Source organism: Antennarius striatus, chromosome 21 (assembly GCF_040054535.1).
Source record: "Antennarius striatus isolate MH-2024 chromosome 21, ASM4005453v1, whole genome shotgun sequence".
Taxonomy (NCBI): domain Eukaryota; kingdom Metazoa; phylum Chordata; class Actinopteri; order Lophiiformes; family Antennariidae; genus Antennarius; species Antennarius striatus.
Window position 1 is genome coordinate 11,824,972 of NC_090796.1, and position 14,317 is coordinate 11,839,288.

The 14,317-nt window shown below is 38.7% G+C and overlaps 1 protein-coding gene across 6 annotated transcripts in view; it reads left to right on the forward strand.

Moving 5' to 3' along the window:
* The window catches only part of plce1 (phospholipase C, epsilon 1), a 69,828-nt gene that overhangs the window by 28,455 nt on the left and 27,056 nt on the right, over positions 1–14,317 (forward strand). For all 6 annotated transcript variants that reach the window (XM_068304909.1, XM_068304911.1, XM_068304910.1 and 3 more), the window contains exons 6-9: positions 3,513–3,691; positions 4,208–4,350; positions 12,554–12,708; positions 13,202–13,369. In XM_068304909.1, the coding sequence (XP_068161010.1) occupies positions 3,513–3,691; positions 4,208–4,350; positions 12,554–12,708; positions 13,202–13,369 (645 nt within the window). The remainder of the gene's footprint in view (positions 1–3,512; positions 3,692–4,207; positions 4,351–12,553; positions 12,709–13,201; positions 13,370–14,317) is intronic.

The window sequence follows — 14,317 nt, forward strand, 5'->3', positions numbered from 1 at the left end:
ACCTAGTAGGCTCTGGAACCAGTTAGGGAGTCACAGTCCCCAGATTCTCCATCACCGCTGGCACCAAAGTCTGCCCCGTCTTCCTGATGTTGCTGTCAGCTGGGATTGCCACATCTATGTGTATGTATCCTTCTCCTCGACCATCAATGTGTCTGGTTTGTTTGCCAGGGTCTTCTTGCTGGTCTGGAACCTGAAATTCATGCTGGGCCTTTAGTCTGTTCTTCCTAACTAAACTTGGGGAACTAAACTTGGGGAACCTAAATCCATACCTAGGCTCATTTTCCAGCCATTGGGTTGTGTCTTTCTTTGTATCTTTTCACCACTTCTTCAACGTCAAGCATAAGCCTGGGGGCCTTGACTTGCCCTGAGTGGGAGTCCAAACCCACTCTGTTGTTCCAGAGGTAAGGATGCCACCCTCCAGCTGCCATAATATACAAGTTCAGAGAAAAACAGTTGAAGATTCTTCTCTCTGTAGACTTGATGTAGATATTGTTGACAATAATGTCAATGTGCGCATATACACCTGCTACCCATATTCACTACATGTGTGTTTTTGTGATTTTGGAGGGTACAGTAGTGTGTCTCTACATGCATGTTTGTCTGGATATGAAGAGGAATTTGTTTGTGTGCTGGTGAAGACAGCTGCTCTTCATCCATCAAAAGCAGCACAACATTCCAATGTCCTTCAAAGTCACACTCACTACACACACACACACACACACACCCACACACACACACACACACACACACACACACACACACACACACACACACACACACACACACACACACACACACACACACATACACACACACACTGTGTTATTATAGACCTGTATATACAGTATATTTCCATAATATATATATGTAGGTCCATAATAACACACAGTAATCTTCAACTTAAGAACACAATTGGTTGAGTGGCTGTTCGTAAGCTGAATTGTTCATAAGTTGTTAATATATCCTGCGAAGCAGTGATGTATTGTAATTGTCAATGTTTGTATGTTCATCCATCCGTCCGTCCACCAAATATCTTCACAACTGTTGCAGATAGAAAGATTAAACAAAATGTACATTACTCGGTTGACAAAGGGGATGAAAATTAGATGATGACCTTGACCTTAAAAAAACTAGGTAAAGTTCAAAGGTCAACTTTTGCATGTTTTTTTGCACATATCTCAGGAACCGGATAAGATTGAAAGAAGAAACAAAAGGCGTTATATTCAGGGAGGCAAGGGGATGAAATTAGATTACAACATTGACCTTGAAAGACTAGTTCACGGTAAAATTTCACTTTTATACCTTTTTAAGTACACATCTCTGAAACCTTATGAGATACTGTATAATCACAAAACAAAAAGCAATATTTTCAGGAAGCCAGAGGCACAAAAGTGTGTAGGTCAGAGTAAAATTTTGAATTCAGGGTTGTTGTGGGATGTTGCAGTCTCTGACTGCATTGTTTCAATTTGTAATCACCCTTTTAGGTCATTTAAATGTCATTACTATCACAAATAAAAAAGTACTATTCCCTAAAACCACAAACAATCATAGGATATATAAACAGCACATAAACAAAATAAAATATTGTAATACCATAATGTTAAGTTTACATCTCTACTTCTGCTGAATGAATTTTATGAAACATGATGGCACTAATGTTAGATCATCTAATGAAAGTAAGCCGACATTGTGTTATCATTCCTTTTATCTGTTATCCTGAAGTGCTCAAGAATCCCATACCAGCAGAAGTAATTGTAGGGAAACAGACACATAATAATAACACAAAGAAATATTGTGTTTTTGACACAGGCATGATTGTGTGACGGTGTAGGGCAGGTCTATATTGTTTTCAGGGCTGTTTGCAGCTTTTAGTTCTCATTGATAATTCTAATGCTTTGGAACTTAAATATTAAAGCAATGTTAATAGCTCTCTGCCATGAATGTTTTTGGGATTTTATATTTGCTAGTTACGGGAAATCAAAATCTCCAGTCTTCATTAACTGGAAAACTGCCTATATAAATATCGAGTAAATAATGGAGGCACAAGTCCTTTGTGTGATCCAGTCCAATCCACTGTTCCTTATGCTTTTTTTGGATCTCATTCTTTCTCTTCCTATCCCACACATCGACTCTCTCACTCTTTTAACGTGCAGGCTTCTACGTCTCTTTTTCCCTGGGGATGGCCCAGATCTGACAACGGCAATGGTCTACAACCCATGCAGGAAACCCATCCCACTCAAGTTGCGCTCCATGTACTGAGCGTGCTTGTGTGTGTGTGTGTGTGTGTGTGTGTGTGTGTGTGCGTGCGTGCATGCGTGCGTGTGTGTGTGTGCATGTTATGCTAATCAGCATTTTGTACAAAAGCCAACATTTTTTTAATCCTCATATTCTTAATGTGAGGATTATGTTCTGGGAAGGATTGGCCTTTACCAAACTCTTCCCGGCACTTTTAGGAAGCACAGCCAAATGGGTGCTGTCACTTGATTATACCACAGTTGCATTTTCTTATTAAATTTGTATCATTTTCTTCCTTCACTCTGTCACCAGTATTGATTTTGTCCAATTTAACAATATCTACACCAGCTGAAGTGCCCATTTACAGTACCACAAAGTGTTTCCGTAATGGCTTTTGTCTGAAATTTGTGCCAGAGGAGCCTATCTGCATGTCCACTTGAGGAAAACGAACAAGTCAGTCATTTGGATAAGTGTTGTTGTTCCAAGAGTGTGAAATTGAGAAAAATGTTCTTTAAGGTCAAAAATGATTTATCTGTCCCGGTTTAATGCTTTTCCATCACGATACTCATTCTCATGTCTCTTCCTTCCTGTTATGTATCTCAGTGGTGCTTCTTCCCGTCCAATTATTCTTTTTCACACTTTATATCTGCAGTCTTAAGAGGAAATTGCTTGGCAATGACCAAAGAAGAGGCGTTGATGACAGTTACCTCTGATTTGAAAAGGGTTATATAACAGTCTGAAAAGCAACGTAGCCGCAAGAGGGCACAAGCCAGTGTCTTATTGTGCCGGTCCCAAACCCGGATAAATACAGAGGGTTGTGTCAGGAAGGGCATCCAACGTAAAACTTTTACCATATCAAACATGGAAATCAAATCTATGACTTCCAAATCTATGACACCCCCATCAACAATCGTTGAGGAGCCAGACGGGTTTCAACGACGGTTGTGAATAGTGAATAGCACTGACCACACCCCAAAGGGTTAAAAAGATGGGACAAGACCAGCCACCTTCAGAACTGAAGAAGTCTCTTGGATGAGAGACGAAACGTCTTCAAAAACTTTCTTAAAGTCCAATGGATTGATTTTAATAGCTTCGGACATAAATGATAACGGAACGCAATCAATCTTTCATGACAAGAATTATTTTGATGCTAGCTTGATTGGCTTTTGAAGTCGACTGTAACTGTGGACATCTTCCTTTATGTAATTAGAACTTTTATTTTACATCCTTTCCGTTTCTACATCATTTTGTAAACTTGTAAATGGCTTCTTCAACAGGTTACCAGCTATGTTCAGAAGAGGGAAGAGCTCAGCCTGATTCATCCTGCCAACAAACTGCTCTGGAGTTCTGGACGTGTGTGTCTAAAAGAATCCCACTGGTCATCACACAATGTCAGTCACAGCCTAGCAGGACCTGGTTTAAACCCATACCCCCCTCATCGTCCTCATCCATTAAGGTTTGCAGCAAAACATTGTCTTTGTCTTCTGTCCTTTCATGATAACTAACCATATACAGTATTTAAAAATATCTATACTACAGATTTTAATCAATTGAACGTTTATAAAATTAAGTAAGATGGCTGATATTTGACATGTTAGGAATGTTTATCTATTGTATTGAACTGAGAGGTTAAAGAGGTCATCATTAAAACAGATTAACGTCTGAGTTAAAATAACGACTAGAAATTTACTACTTTGTAGATCTAATTATGGATGTATACATTAATTCATTAAAAGGAAATTAATGAAAAGAAGCATCAAAGTTGCAGCTATACTCATGCCTTTGACTACACTGATAAGGTTTTCACAGTTTCAGTACTTATCCTGAAAATTAATTTATTTGATGAATTCTTCAAAGTGAGAAATTCATTTTTACTTCTTTTTCTCTGTTTACAGAAAAGAAAAATTCTTATATTATTTAAATTTTGAGATTAGAATCTCAGGTTAAGCAAGTTTTTTTCACTTTCTTCCAGGCTTTATCGAGCTTGTGCCCGGAGGACGTCGGTGTGTTCGCTGCTCACCGGAGCCCTGCTGGAGGCCACCGCCTCTCTTGGTGCACGTTCCAGTCTGCCTTACCCTTCAACCCAGTGCTTCAACAGCCACGGTGTGTTGAAGGGTAGGTGATACACTGTATTATGTGTATTTTGTTTTTTTGATTGTGTAAAACCTATGCAATTGAAATGATAGCATGTACAGTGTAAAAATATGAATACGCTATAAATTGAATGACAAGTGAAGCAGAGACTGTTGGCAGACAGCCTGAATCTGTTTGAATCTGAATAGAAAGCGTTCTCACTATTCCCCTGTGGTCAACCGGCCCTCTCATCTTCTTCCTGTCTGCTCTTTTCCCACATGGGTCCTCATCCACAGTGGGTTTTGAGTCAGTAGGAGGGCGTCTGCAGTTGATCCCAGTGGTTGTCCTTTCCCTTTGACTTTGATTTTTTCTTGTTACATTCATTCTCTTTCTCCACTCTATCCAGAAACACATTCTGCACACACAATGCTGAAGTTCAGTGAGACACACAAAAAGAAGATGCTCTGATCAGCTTGGTATTTGGTTTTATTTGGGCTCTTTTCACATGACAAGCATTGACAGAATTTTACTTTTCCTAAAGCACCTGGAAGCAGCTAGCTCTATCCTTGACATAACTTCAGAAACATTAAAATCTTAACATAAAGCCTAGAGAAATTGTCTTCAAGTGTATGCTATATCACCTCTTTTACTCTTACTCACTGCTTTGACTGTCTTACTGTCCCACTGACTTCATCATCCAACCAGTCGGGTTGATGGTCAGTTGCTCAGCTGGTAACAGACAGTCCACCTTTCCTACAATGATGCTACATATGACTTAAATGTAAGACTATACTGACTTTAATTCCTGCTGGCAGTTGGCCAGGGGACGGGCTGTCTCTCGCAAGATCAGGGAGACTCATGCGTACTCACACACATGCATGCGTGCCCACACACACACACACACACACACACACATACACACACACCACACACACACACACACACACACACACAGAATGAGAGACTCTATTAATTTTTTTGTTTTTATTTCTGTATTTCGTATGTTAAATGACAAAAGAAAATCTGGAAGCATGTACACACACACGCAAACACACACACACACACACACACACACACACACACACACACACACACACACACACACACACACACACACACACACACACACAGCACATATCTTCAACATGACACTGTGCTCTGTTCTGATGGGTGTTACAGGAAACAGAATAGAGCCAGACACGCACACACATAGCAACTTCGAAGTCTTGGCAGGACTAGGATTTCACAGCCACTCAAACACAGCATGAGAGACTCCCTGTCCGACTTTCTCTGTCTCCCTAACATCATTCCATTTCTACCCACTTGTTGTGCATAATTTACCTGCACTCACGTTGTGTGTTCAGATTTGCTCTTTCCAATCTTTCATTGATCTTTGCCATTCAAACACAAATAAGCTCCTGTGTGGATCCTTTAACATGAAGTTTAAAAGAAATCTAGATCTGTACCCAGAGATAATGTTCCTCTAAAAAATCTTTGATAATTTGCTGAAGTAAAAGGAAAGAGATGCAGTATTTGCTTTGAGGATGATGATAAAGAAGTACAGAGAAGGCCAGAGGGAACTGCATTGTGTTTTTGTAGATCTGGAGAAAGCTTATGACAGGGTGCCCAGAGAGGAAATGTGGTATTGTATGAGGAAGTCTGGAGTGGCAGAGAAGTATGTTAGAGCGGTGCAGGACATGTATGAGGACTGTAAGACAGTGGTGAGGTGTGCTGTGGGTGTGACTGAGGAGTTCAAGGTGGAGGTGGGACTGCATCAGGGATCAGCTCTGAGCCCCTTCTTGTTCGCTATGGTGGTGGAAAGGCTGACAGATGAGGTTAGACAGGAATCCCCATGGACTGTGATGTTTGCAGATGACATTGTGATATGCAGTGAGAGCAGGGAACAGGTGGAGGAGAAGCTAGAGAGGTGGAGGTTTGTCCTGGAAAGGAGAGGAATGAAGGTTAGCCGCAGTAAGACAGAGTACATGTGTGTGAATGAGAGGGAAGTGTCAGGTGTGATGTGTGATAGATAGAGTTATAGCTGAAATAAAAGGAAAGGTGTACAAAACTGTGGTGAGACCAGCAATGTTGTTTGGTCTAGAGACAGTGTCACTGAGGAAAAGACAGGAGGCAGAGCTGGAGGTAGCTGAGATGAAGATGCTGAGGTTCTCTTTGGGAGTGACCAGGATGGATAGGATCAGGAATGAGTACATCAGAGGGACAGCACATGTTAGAGGTTTTGGAGATAAAGTCAGAGAGGCCAGACTGAGATGGTTTGGACATGTCCAGAGGAAAGATAGTGAATATATTGATAGAAGGATGCTGAGTTTTGAACTGTCAGGCAGGAGGCCTAGGGGAAGACCAAAGAGGAGGTTTATGGATGTAGTGAAAGAGGACATGAAGGTACTTGGTGTGAGAGAAGAGGATGCAGAAGACAGGGTTAGATGGAGGCAATTGATTCGCTGTGGCGACCCCTGAAGGGTAAATCCGAAAGGAAAAGAAGAAGAAAAGGAAAGAATTAGTTTCCATTTTTAATCCAGTTATCATTTTAAGCTAACAGTTTTCAAATTACATGGATCATAATGTTAAATCTCGGATTTCATAAAATGAACTCCATTACTTTGAAGCTTGGAGATTGACTTAAATTTACATGTTTCAATGTGAATAATGTTAATTTAATCACTGCAATTTTGTGTTACTCCTCTCCTCTGTAATTCAGCAGAACAACCTTATGAGCTTTTGCTTTACGTCAATAACAAATGTTCTTCTCATCTAGCTTATTAAATCTGGTTTGCTGTTAGCATACTTCCTAATGTAGCTGGTTTGACTGGGTCTGAAATGGACATGAAGTTCTAGAAACATTGTGTGACCACCATTATCCATTCAAATGGTCCACTTCTTTGTGGTTAGAGTCATCTTTGTGTCATCTGCAGATGAGCCTTAACGTTCTCTGTCTGTGCATTTCCTGTCTTCTGTTCCTTTTGCCTTCTTCCTGAATGTACGCTGCGGAGTGCACCAGAATACAGTACATTTCAATAAGGATCCAAATTGGGCATCCCAAACTCATGGATGTTTCATCAGACATCCGCTGTATACTATGAACACTGAGGGTTTGGGTTTTTTTTAAATGAGTTTAGTCCTAGCACTACCAAACTTCAAAATCTAGTAATGTTTAGCAGGATGATCACCTGGACAGCCTTGGTATACTGTATATTCTTATTTTTACTGTGGATGATGGCAGGCTGAATGTTTTTGTGTGCCTTCTCTGCATGCCAGTTCGATTGTCGTGTTCAGAAAGCAGATCAGATGTTCATCTGGTTTTTTTTGAAAGGCTCACTTACATTTGTGTCACAGCAAGCATTCACGTTATTTACACATCTTGTTTTGAGGGTAAACCTAAACCTCTAAAGACAAATACTGGTGGAACAAACGCCATCTGGGTTCAACAAGGGTAAGGTCAAGTTGGTGTGTTCTTTAAAAGCACAGTTGTAGACATACAGTAGTTGGAGCACAAATCACTGTTAATTGTGTCGGTAATTAGCAAGCAGATATCGTTTGCTGATTCTTGTCTTTGAGAAATGCTTAAGGTCTGATGATCATCCAGGAAGATCATCGGACAGGAAGAAAAAAAGGAATAGTGAATGTAGTTTAGAGAAGCAGCAAAGATTGTTTGCTGATAAGTAAGGAGAGAAGACAGGTGACGGGAAAAAGGGCAGTAGGGAAAGACACGGTAGTTCAAGTAAGGAATGGAGGAAGGTGAGCGAAATAGAGCAGACGGCCAGAGAGAAGGGGGGAGGAGGAGTGAGGGGGGGGGATAGAGAACAGCTGCGGGAGAGTGGGACTCAAGTGTAGACAAGTGAGCCTCGGTCACCACTGAGCTGAGCAGTCAGGGTGGATGCAGAGTGGCAGAGCTGTGTCAAACATGAAGCTCTCTCACAGACTGAACCTCAAGCTGATCAGTGAGTAGAAGAAAAGTGAGTCACAGTCTGACTGCTGCTGTTTCAATGACCGACTTGTAATAGGAATAGATTTTGCTTGTGTGCTTGTATTTTGTGGCTACTTGAATAACATCTTTATTTCCATGTTAATGGGTATTTTGTCTGTTGTAGTATCACACTTTGATGTTGCCATATGAATATCAAGAGGACTTATTTTATTCAAAAGGAATATGATGCCCATTTAGTTTTGGCTTATCTGTAAATTAAATTATGGAAGCAGCTAACTTTTTCTGTAATGTGAAGTACAGATTTGGGATTCATATTAAAGTCAAATCCATTCTTGTTTCATGAAAATAAAAAGAAGAAAAGGTGAACTTAGATATTTTATAGTTGACGGTCTTAGTAAAAGTAAGTCTGTTAAATGTGCAATTTGAGTTACCAATTTCAGTGTATCTTGGCAGTGCGTGTACAGTGTAATGGCTGAATTCCGCATTTTAATACCTTTTCTACATTACCAGCTGCCAAATATGGGAATACTTCACTGTGTTTTTAATGTATTGGTCAGCTAGATCAGCATCCTCCTTTATGCCTTGTGATTTATTCATTCTTTCCTTATTTTTGCTTTTTGTGTTTTGCAAGCTAAATTTTGCAAGCTGAACTTGTGCATTAAGAACACATTTCCCTTTGTTATGTCCTGCATGCATTATAAACTACAGAGAGCATTGCAGTGCAAGTGAAAACTTTTGATTTTATTGTGTGTTGACTGATGCAGCAGTCTGAAACATTTGTGAGCAACTGCTTAGTGCTTTGACCCCCATGATGCCCTTGGCCTGTAGGAAAGTGTCTAAACAACTTCACATTGAATTGACCCCAACAATAAATGTCTCATATGCCTATGGATATGTTTAGACTATGGTGATAGTGATAATACATCTTATAATTGAAAACAAAATGAGACATGGTCATTGTGATTTGTTCGTCCATGCAAACATCCTTTAACAGACTGCAGATTGAGCCCTCATTTCATGTAGTTTGACTTGAAAGGAACACTGTAAAGAAACAATTAAATTTTACAAGTCTTGAAAAAAATATTAATATCTAAATTTACTCAATTCAGTTCTGTCACACTTTACAGTAATTTGATGTTTGGTTTCATAATCAGGAGACTTTTGCGTAATCAACCCAGCTTTCTTATTTTTGACTTGTTTTTTATTGTAGGTCAGAAAAGGTCAGAAGAGCATTGGTTCATCCGTGTCTGTGGGTCTGTTTGTGTTCATGTAAACTCCATGTGATTACTCTGTTGACAGCAGACAAATCAATGTTCAGTCCTTGTGCTTGTTTTGTATTTGACTACATCTGTGTTAATTCATGATTTCTTATTTAGATTTGTGTGTTGACATATATGATTGTGAATATGCTCCTTACTCTTCCAATATACTTAATATTTGCATGTTTGAGGGGCATGCCTTTGAGAGCAGTTTTACTCTGGCAGTTCTCAACGCAGTTGTTTTAGTTTCCTGTGTTCTCCAGTGAAGGAGCTGTCAACAGGTCAGATTGTGCTCAAGAGAACAATGTTCTTGTATAATGGCTGGCAGAGGAAGATGGCAGCAATTATATTCTCTACTTTGGTTTAAGTTACTAAACAAGCCTTAAGCAAAAGTCAAGTTATTGTTGCTGTTAAAAAGAATATATAAGAATTAAAAAAAATCCTACCAGAATGATGGTTTTCTTAGCTTTAATAAAGATGTTTGTGTAAATAGCTGCTTTAAGTCTTAAGTTTATATCATGTGCATATATTTTTTGCTTTACTCTTTTTAAAGCTTTTTCCCACGTAACAGAAAAAGATGCAACTGTATTTCCTGTCGCTCTTTTTGACGTTATTCCTTAAAAAATAAATGCCACAAAAAGAGTTGAAAAGGATGTCTGGCCAATTTCCTCCACCACCGCATTCATTGCACACAAGCACAGGTTATTTGTATTCGTTATGCATCACAGATGAGTAAACCCACATATGAAAACATATCACAGGGAGTTATTGTGGTTTATGCTCATTTGGTCTTGCAGTAGAAATGCATTCATATCATTATGTATTATTCATGTCCTTGAGACTACATTTTATGTTCCATACAGTCTTCAAATGTAAGATTTATTTACCACAGCTCACAGTTTCTTTCTGTTACTAATATTCCGAATCCTACACAATTTGCATGAAGCTTTGCAAAGATATCATAAAGAAAATGCGATGAAGCTAATTTAATCATTGATATTGATGCATTGATTCCAATTACGTTCTCAACACTTTGATACATACACACAATATAAAACCATGAGAAGATGAGGAGATAAATTGGATACATAGCATTCGTATATATTCCAAATATGGATTTTCTTTGTCAAATATATGTTAAATATAAATATAATTTTTGGGCAAATATGAGGTGGGATGTGAATTTGTGTGTGCATGTGTTAATCTGCCTTTAGAAGATTTTTTTAAAATCATCTCTATAGCGCCTTTTTGTTCCCCGCCTGTCTGAAAGCTTTGCCTACATGTGTGAATTAAAGGGTGAATAAATGAATGATTCAGGACTTTGCATGTTCATGAAATTCATATCACTGATTGGAGGGTGTCTCCATTTCCACTTCAGAAGATCAGCAAATGTAAATGGGTAGACTTGGAGAAATTAATTTACTTATGGGGTATGACTTTTTTCAGTTTACTAAGGATACTGGGTTCCCTGGGACACATTTCCTGTCTTTCCAGTTTTCAAGTTGTATTCTTATTTTTGTATGCAAATATTACTATGATAATGTTTTGCTATGAACTGACTGCTCAACCATTATTCAGAAACTGTAGGCTATCTCTCTTTAGGACATTTAAAGAATTTATTGTATTAAGATGTCTCTTTAACCGTGATATATATCCAGCACCTGCTGCATAATGTAAATAAAATGTCCACTTATTCTGCTTGTCGCTTTATTCCTCTCTAACATATCAGTATCATCTCCTGCCAGCTCTCTTTTGCTTTCAGTTTTCTTTGCCTTTTCCCCCGTTTTGTATTATTTTCTTGTTTGTTTGAAGAATTTAATCCTCAGTCTTTTCTCTCTTAAAATATTTTCCTTTCTTTTTTCATCTTCATTTCCTGTCTCTTTTGCTCAGCCTGTCTACCAAACATGCACGCATGCATGTGCGCTGAGAATTCATTACAGAATCTGTAAAACTGTTCCGGATCCACAAATCAAACTCTATAAATAAAAATAACCCTTTTTTACAGACCAGTTTCAGTGGTTGGTATAGTTACCAGTTGCACATCTCAAGGGTTGCCAAGTATAACCTTTCAGTGTAAATCTGCACATACTGTCTCACGTACATACTATATTTTCTGAGTCTTTGGTTTATATAGTATATAAGGCAAGTTTTGGTGTATGGTAATGCGCATTGACCTGATGATCAATTTATGTGATATTCATTGCATTTCTGTCGTGGTGTTTCACTGTGTTTTCTGTCAAAATTACGCTATGTTTAAAATGCCATATAGCGTCAGTGAGCAATGCTATGTTTTGCTTTTGAGCACTTAGCACCATTTACCTATTACCTCAAAAACTTATATTTTAGAGAAACAGAGTTTACATTTCGGTGATCAAAGTAGGATTTCTTAGCTTCTGTGTCCAGACTGCAGGTATTACTCATCAAGGAGTCCCTCAGAGGTTTCCTTGGAAAGCTCCTGCAGTGGAAAGAGTATTAGTTTACTTGGCATTCATCCTGACAATGTACAGTATGTCTACCTGGCACCTCCAGTACCAGTGTAGAAACTGTCCATTAGTCTTTTGTTAGCAAAGATGAAATGGTTTTGTGCGTGTGTGTACACAGACTAATGGACCTGACTGAAATCCAAACACAGGAGCTGGCAGCTGATCAGTGCTATTTACTTGAAGAGGATGAAGCGTCACAGGCTTCTCTTGGTTAGTGGAGGGTAGAAAAAAGATGGTATGCAGCGACTGATGTTCAGAAGATATGAAATATTCAAGGCTAATCCTTAAAAAGAGACACACATTTCATTGAGGCTTAAAAGTTTTTGTGAAATGAAAGGATAATATTTCATTTTGAATACCTCCCTTCTCTGATCTTGCCTTTTATTTTCTAGTAACAACTTCTGGTGTCCTTGCATTCATGATACCTTCTCCTTTTTCCTCTCGATTGTTGTATCCACCTAGAAAATGTGAGGCACGTGGAAAAGCATTTTAAGAAATTCAATTCACAGCTTTTTTCTTTTTTTGTCTATTTTGCTCCTCCTTATGTGTTGATCCAGAACGTCAGCTGGCGAGCAGTATGACCAGCAGTAGCTCTCTTCCTCCCACCGTCAGCGGGATCAGTAAGGAGCTGGCAGAGATGCGCCACCTTGTTCAGTTCCCAGAGGAGATTGCATGTATCCTCACCGAGCAAGAACAGCAACTGTACCAACGGGTGAGGAGAAATTAAACACACACACTCATGCACACACATAATTGGCTCATAAAATATGATGAGTATTTAGGGTGTTTTGTTAGTATGCTAAGGAATTTGCTGTTGCAGTTTTCTATGGCAATAATTTGTGGTCTTTTGTGATATGCATTACAATATAATTTAAATTCTGCCCTAATCTCACATCAAAATGAATTGAAGGAAATTCATCATTTACTGCTTAGAAAATACTTAAATATACTTAAAATATTTTTGAATTTAACCTACCGACTTAAAGATAATTTGTCCTTTTAAGTTTTAGACCATCACCAGAAGTAACACACAATATCTTGCTGCTGTCGACAGATGACATGTTAGTGTTGACAGTTTATTGAAAGTAGCAGTACCTGTGAAACTTGAAACCACATGCATTCACTATACAACATATAAACATTTTATTGTGAGATCTTGTCAAGCTAAATTAATTTCCAAGCTCACAGGGCCTCATCATTTGTAGGTCTTTCCATTGGATTACCTCTGTTTCCTCACTCGAGACCTGGGTAGTCCTGAGTGTCAAACCAAACGCCATCCAAACCTCAAGGCTTCACTATCGGTGCCTGCCATGCCTTCCCAAAGTGCTCAGCAGAGTAACGCTGTGGAGGACCTAGTGGCACGATTCAATGAGGTTAGAAGTGCACTTATCCAAATGTATATGTGTGTTTATTCATTTATTATTAATGTGTTAATACACAACTTTATCTTGAAGTGCTATAGGTAATGTTATATATCTTCATATATATAACTAAATTAGTTGTTTTTGTTATGATTCATTTTACGTTTTTTTTTCTTTATTTATCGATCTGTAAAATGTCAACAATATCTTTTTGTTTAGACATGTCCAGACTATTAAAGTATAAAACACTGATTCAATTAATGTCCCATAAGTCACTGAAAGACATCAATTGCTCTCATGCGGTATCTAATTTTCTAATTGTGGGTTGAATTATCTTTGCCTTCTGTCCATGAGGAAATGCAGTAATTCACAGAGAGATCTACGCTAAACAAAATCAGTGGATAATCAATAACCCTAAATCTTTGTATTCATGCCACAAGAGCTCATAATGTCGCTTTAATAGCAGTGATTTATTAAAGTGACAGCCTTTATCTCTCCAGCTCAGCTTTTACTACCTGTTTTTTATCTGGATGAACTCACTTGAGAGAACCAGTGATACCAATCAGCAGACTACTTGGAAGCATTTAATGGTGTGACTCCTAAATACCTTTTGAACAAGTCCTTATTGAGAGGTTATTTATGTTGACAGAGAGAACTTAGTAAGTGTACTGTAAAAAACATTTCTAAAACAGTACCTCCTGATTGTGCCCTTAGATGGCCTCTCCCTAATGACATCATCGGAGACATTTATTTGAAAGGTATAAACTCAGAGCAGAACAGTCATTGTGTTTTCCTTTAACTGGGCTTGCCTTGCTGTATTTGGCTTGCGACTCCTGCCAAGTTATCAGCTCATGACCGAAGCACACACAGTGTGTACATAATTACACACTGAAAGTGGTACTGTATATATTGGCTACTCTTCCCATGGGTCCTTTCTGGTGAGTGACTTCAAGAATAAAC